Source organism: Montipora capricornis, chromosome 14, assembly GCF_036669925.1.
Source record: "Montipora capricornis isolate CH-2021 chromosome 14, ASM3666992v2, whole genome shotgun sequence".
NCBI classification, from domain to species: domain Eukaryota; kingdom Metazoa; phylum Cnidaria; class Anthozoa; order Scleractinia; family Acroporidae; genus Montipora; species Montipora capricornis.
The window spans coordinates 13301822-13306821 of record NC_090896.1 but is presented as its reverse complement, the minus strand read 5'-3'; the positions used below and the strand labels follow the sequence as shown (position 1 = coordinate 13306821).

The following is a 5000-nucleotide window of genomic DNA, read 5'->3' as shown; positions in this document are numbered from 1 at the left end:
TTTTCGCCAGCGCACTGGGGAGGGTTCATGTCTTGAAAGGAAAGGAGAAGGCGGGAATGAAAGAGTGTATTAACTGGAAGGGAAGTATCACCGCCAGTGTATTATTACATTGCCAATAAAATGTAAATTGTGTATTACTCAAAAACGCGAAGTTAAAGTGATTCAAAATACAAAATTTCAACAAAATCGCGAAATTTAAGTGTCGCGAAATATGAAATCAGGAAATAAACATGTCGCGAAAATTTCATGTCTCCCTCGTTTTCATATACCGATATGCGACTGACAGGGATGACGCAGTGGTGAGAGCACTCACCTCCCACCAATGTGGCCCGGGTTCGATTCCCAGATCCGGCGTCATATGTGGGTTGAGTTTGTTGGTTCTCTACCCTGCACCGAGAGGTTTCCTCCGGGTACTCCGGCTTCCCCTTTCCTCAATACTGATTAATTTTTTTCGCCGGATGGAAAGGCTTTCAGGCGGGTGTTCGGCTCGTCACAGGCGGGTAGTTCTACCCGCTAAAAAGGTTAAAGGTAAAGTCTGCTCTTCGAGCCAGTAGGCCCATTAGGCCGGCGCTTATCTCCAGTTTCTTTAGCATGAAGCGACTAGGAGTATTTCTACTCCCCCCTGGATGGGATGCTAGTCCATCGCTAGTCTACCCGCTACCCGGCTATTATTCTCTGACAGCAGAGGTCTTTTTTTTTTTTGGCAGTGTTCGGGAAAAAAGAGACCACTGCCATGGGTCGAAACTCGCTGTTATCAAACCGCCGTCCACAACCTTGGACGGGACTCTTCAAACCGCATGCCTCATGATATCTTTGCTGACTGTGACTTGGCCCGCTGTGTCTCGCGCATTCCTTTAAATTAATTCCGCTGTTGTTAAGTGAGCCTACATAAAAAGAAGCATCGCGTGAGGATTCGGCCGCTAAGTAACCGCTGCACATACTCAACACAGTGAGTTTCGACCCACGGCAGAGGTCTTTTTTCCGTACTCGTCAGTCCAGCGCACGCAAAAGAAAGGAAACCTCTGCTAGCAGAGAACGGCTATTATTGAAACCTCTGCTAAGTCTACTGCTGCATCCGACTTGATCACGGAGGGTCGTGGGTTCAAATCCCATCTTAATCTCGGATTTTTTTTCAGAGTTTCCAATGGAGAATCTGTATTAGTGAGTCTGGAATTTCTTTCATTAACCCCCAATTTTGTTTACAAAAATTGCTCTGTCACACCAGGGGGAGATTTTGGAATGTGTGTATAAACTTTTATGTTCAAGTGGATATCTGTGTGACTTGTGTCCATGACGACGAAATTATGGAGATGGTTTAGTGAGATTATTGGAGCCCAGGCGAAAAACGTCAACGCTGGTATAATTTATGAACCATTACCACCAGAATATTAATGTTAAAAAAAAGTCTGGAATCTGAAACAGTCATTTGCATATTCCTTCTCAGCGTTTTGTGTTCGTACCAAAATATGGAAGAGAAAGACCTTGTCCCCTTCTTATCGTAAGAAGCAAGATATTTTCATTTGGATTTTCGCTCATTGTAAATGCCCGTTTAAACGGTTGAAACATTTGCTTCAACAAGCATTCAACACTTTATTCTCGGTTTTCACATGACGTCACGGCCACCATATTTGTGCCCCAAAACAAAGAAACGGCGGCGATATTTGTGTCCCCACCCAATACTCCGGGAATTGAACTCTACTATTATGCAAACGATTTCTTTTGTTTTCGTTGAAAAACATGGCTGTTGATCACGTGGGTGAAAACCAACAATTGAACCACGGCAAATGTTAGGTGCGTTGGAACTTCGAACAGGTCTTCCAACATTGTTGAAAGCGTAAAAAATGTTGAAAGCTTGTGAAAGCGTGTTGAATCAAGTTTAAACGGTTTAAACTTTCATTCAACATCGATTCAACTTTTCCTTTGTTCTTGCAAATGTTGAATGGTGTTGAAGCATTTTAACACTCTGTTCAGCAATTGTAGAACACACGCATGCTCACATCAGACCAAAAAGTCAATATGGCGTGAAAATATGGCGTAGTTTTTCTGGACAAGAGAGACTTGTTTCTAGTTCTTAGCTCCTCGCAATCAAATTTCGCCAATGTTGGAACCGTTTGAACGGCCTCCGCACAACTTTGTTGTCCAACATTTGCCCACCATCCGTTCCAGTTTTGTTGAACGAATGTTGGTCAAATGTTGAGACCGTTTAAACGGGCCTTAAAACGACTGTGTGAATTTGTCTACAGATTTGTCAGTAGTTATTCTCATGCAAAACCAGTAGTAGAAGAAGTGGACTGGGTCAAGGGGTGAAAGAAGACCTTCAGGGGAAAGATCTAAGTCTCAGACAAACTTTGGTCAAAGCCAACGTGACTTTGGGCGTTCAAATGGCGGACAATACTTTCCAACAGAAAAAGGTTTAACTAGCAGGTAAGCACAAGGGGTATGTGTGAGTTCGCGGTGGTTCGCTCCAGTTGGGGAAAGTTTCGTGAAACATAACTCCACCTGTTTCTTACAAGCAATAACTGTTCACACTTTATTGCTCGAAAGTGGAAGTTTTAGGGTCCGATCTGGTTCTGTTGCACCCAACAGTCCGGTGACAATCGGACGATATAAAAAGTCATTTCTGAAAAGCAGAGAAAGCTTTAGGGTAATGAGTGACGTACCTTATAAGCTCCGTGGAGGAAGAAACCTAACGAATTAAAAGAACAACCAGTTAATGTTAGCTCGTACATAATAAATACGGCTCATTTCTCAATTTTGAGAACTTTCAAAACATCACTCACGTTCATACGATTTTTGACTTATTATAAACTCAACAAAATCTGACACTCCATCACTTTGTTTCCATAGCAACTTCCGTATTGCCCTCTATAACCTCTTTTGCAATCTATAGAAAATTTATGCATTCGTCATTGACCAATCAGAAACGCGATATTTTGTTGAGCATATAATAATAATAATAATAATGATGATGATGATGATGATGATGATGATGATAATAATAATAATTAATAATCCCTTTATTAACGTATTCCACGCAAATTGCTATTTACAAGTTAGAAGTAGAAAAAAGAACTATTAAAACCTATTTACAATTTATTTCGATTAAAAAAGAGACTATTATGAAGCACAAAAGAGCTAGCACAATTTTTAATAATAATAATAATAATAATAATAATAATAATAACAATAATGAACGTTATTTATGAGTCAGGTCTTCTATAGCCCTGGGGCAATAATTGAGGACTCTACAAAGAAATCCAATCAATTAATCAACATTGATTTTTGAGGAGAGGGGAAATGCGGACTACCAGGAGAAAAACCTCTCGGGGCAGAGAAGAGAGCCAACAAACTCAACCCATATACGACGCCGAGTCTGGGAATCGAAACGGGGCCACTTTGGTGGGAGGCAAGTGATGTCATCACTGTGCCATCCCTGCTCCCCGACAATAACTCAAGTGAATATAACTTGTCACGCACATCTTGTCTCATCTCCGCTGATATTTAAAGGCCTTTTAAACTAATCACATCATTGCGTTTTAATAACCAGATAAGTGCTTTTGAGGACGAGGAATTAGGACGGAAGGGTGCGAACCTTAATTACAAGGCTGCTACGGCAGGAAAAAGTCAACTGAAATTAGAATTTCATGGTCTGCTTGTTTTTTTAGAGGTGCAATGAGACAAATTACCCATAAACCTCGCACGACAACAGCCGGCCAGCTCTTGTCCCCTTACTCAGGAGGGAGGGGCAGGGGACTAGGAACAGGCACTAGGGACCAGATTGGTACGAGACAACTATAACAAGGATAAGCTCTTGTTATGCTTACCATCAAAATAAGACTAAGAGTGATTGCCGCTCCCGTTATACCAGATGCTGCAAACAAAATCGAGAGTAAAAATTAGAAGATGTCAAAAGTCTGCAATGCTAGTATTCATAACGACACAAGGAGAACCAGTGTGAATGCGTTTCTGAGCCACAAAGCGCTATTGTTCCTTAAACCATTTCAAGCTCTCTTAAATTGCAGATGTTTGCAATGTTTTGTCTTTGACCGTCTTTGTTTTTAAAAATGGTAAACGAAATACTACTTGGAGCAGCTCTTTTTCGCTTTGGCCGTCACCTTTCTCTGGAGCACGAAACAAGTACCCGAGAAATCACCGCGTGACACTAGGGAACCTTGTGGTTTCAAAACAAACTGTGGCAAGCTTTAAAACCAACTTCTCGGTACTATTTTCCACAAGCCTTACCTAACGTCCACAGCACGACCACTGCATTCTGAAACAAAGAAAATCAAATTATAAACTAAAGATTGTACTAAAAATCGATCAAATCATTTGGACCAATATTTGCGACATTCACCTGACCATGGTTACCATTCACAAAGGGAAGCGTCACGCGTAGTCGCTACCAAGTTGTCGCTACCAAGTTGTCGCTTCCAAGTTGTCGCGTTGACGTATACAGTAGGGGGAGGGGGCAATTTAGGAAGTTGAATCTCATTTCTATAGCTATTCTAAGGTAATGTACGCTATCCTCCTCCTCCTCCTCCTCCTCCTCCTCCTACTCCTCCCTCGGAAGCGACGACTTGGAAGCGACAACGTGGAAGCGAAAACTCTGAAGATGGGGGAAATATCAAAAGGATATAAAACTGTGATTGTATCCCTAAAAAGATATAGCACTGTTCTCAACGAGAGTCCGACAAGACAGTCCCCCACCCCCTTTTTAGGTTTAACCTGACAACTTGGAAGCGACAAAGTGGAAGTGACAACGTGGAATCCCATTTGATCCAAACGTGCCACTATAGCTAAGGAGGGTATGACAATTTCGGCTACGTAGGAGACAGCCTGACAAGAAGGCTCTGTGCGGGACAAGAAAACAGTATGTAATTCTGAGCTTAGTAACCAGGCCTGTAAACGTTGGTGGTGACTTTTTTTGATATACACTCTTTTTGTTATGAGCCTTTTTTTAACAGAACGATCAGGCTGAGATTAACCATAATTTTAAAAAC

At 41.7% G+C, this 5000-nt stretch overlaps 1 protein-coding gene across 3 annotated transcripts in view; it reads right to left on the bottom strand.

The window, feature by feature from the left end:
* LOC138033853 (cytochrome b-245 heavy chain-like) overlaps positions 1-5000 on the bottom strand; it is a 47559-nt gene that overhangs the window by 19823 nt on the left and 22736 nt on the right. For all 3 annotated transcript variants that reach the window (XM_068881713.1, XM_068881714.1, XM_068881716.1), the window contains 3 exons: positions 4243-4270; positions 3825-3871; positions 2661-2686 (listed from right to left, as the gene is read on the bottom strand). In XM_068881713.1, the coding sequence (XP_068737814.1) occupies positions 2661-2686; positions 3825-3871; positions 4243-4270 (101 nt within the window). The remainder of the gene's footprint in view (positions 1-2660; positions 2687-3824; positions 3872-4242; positions 4271-5000) is intronic.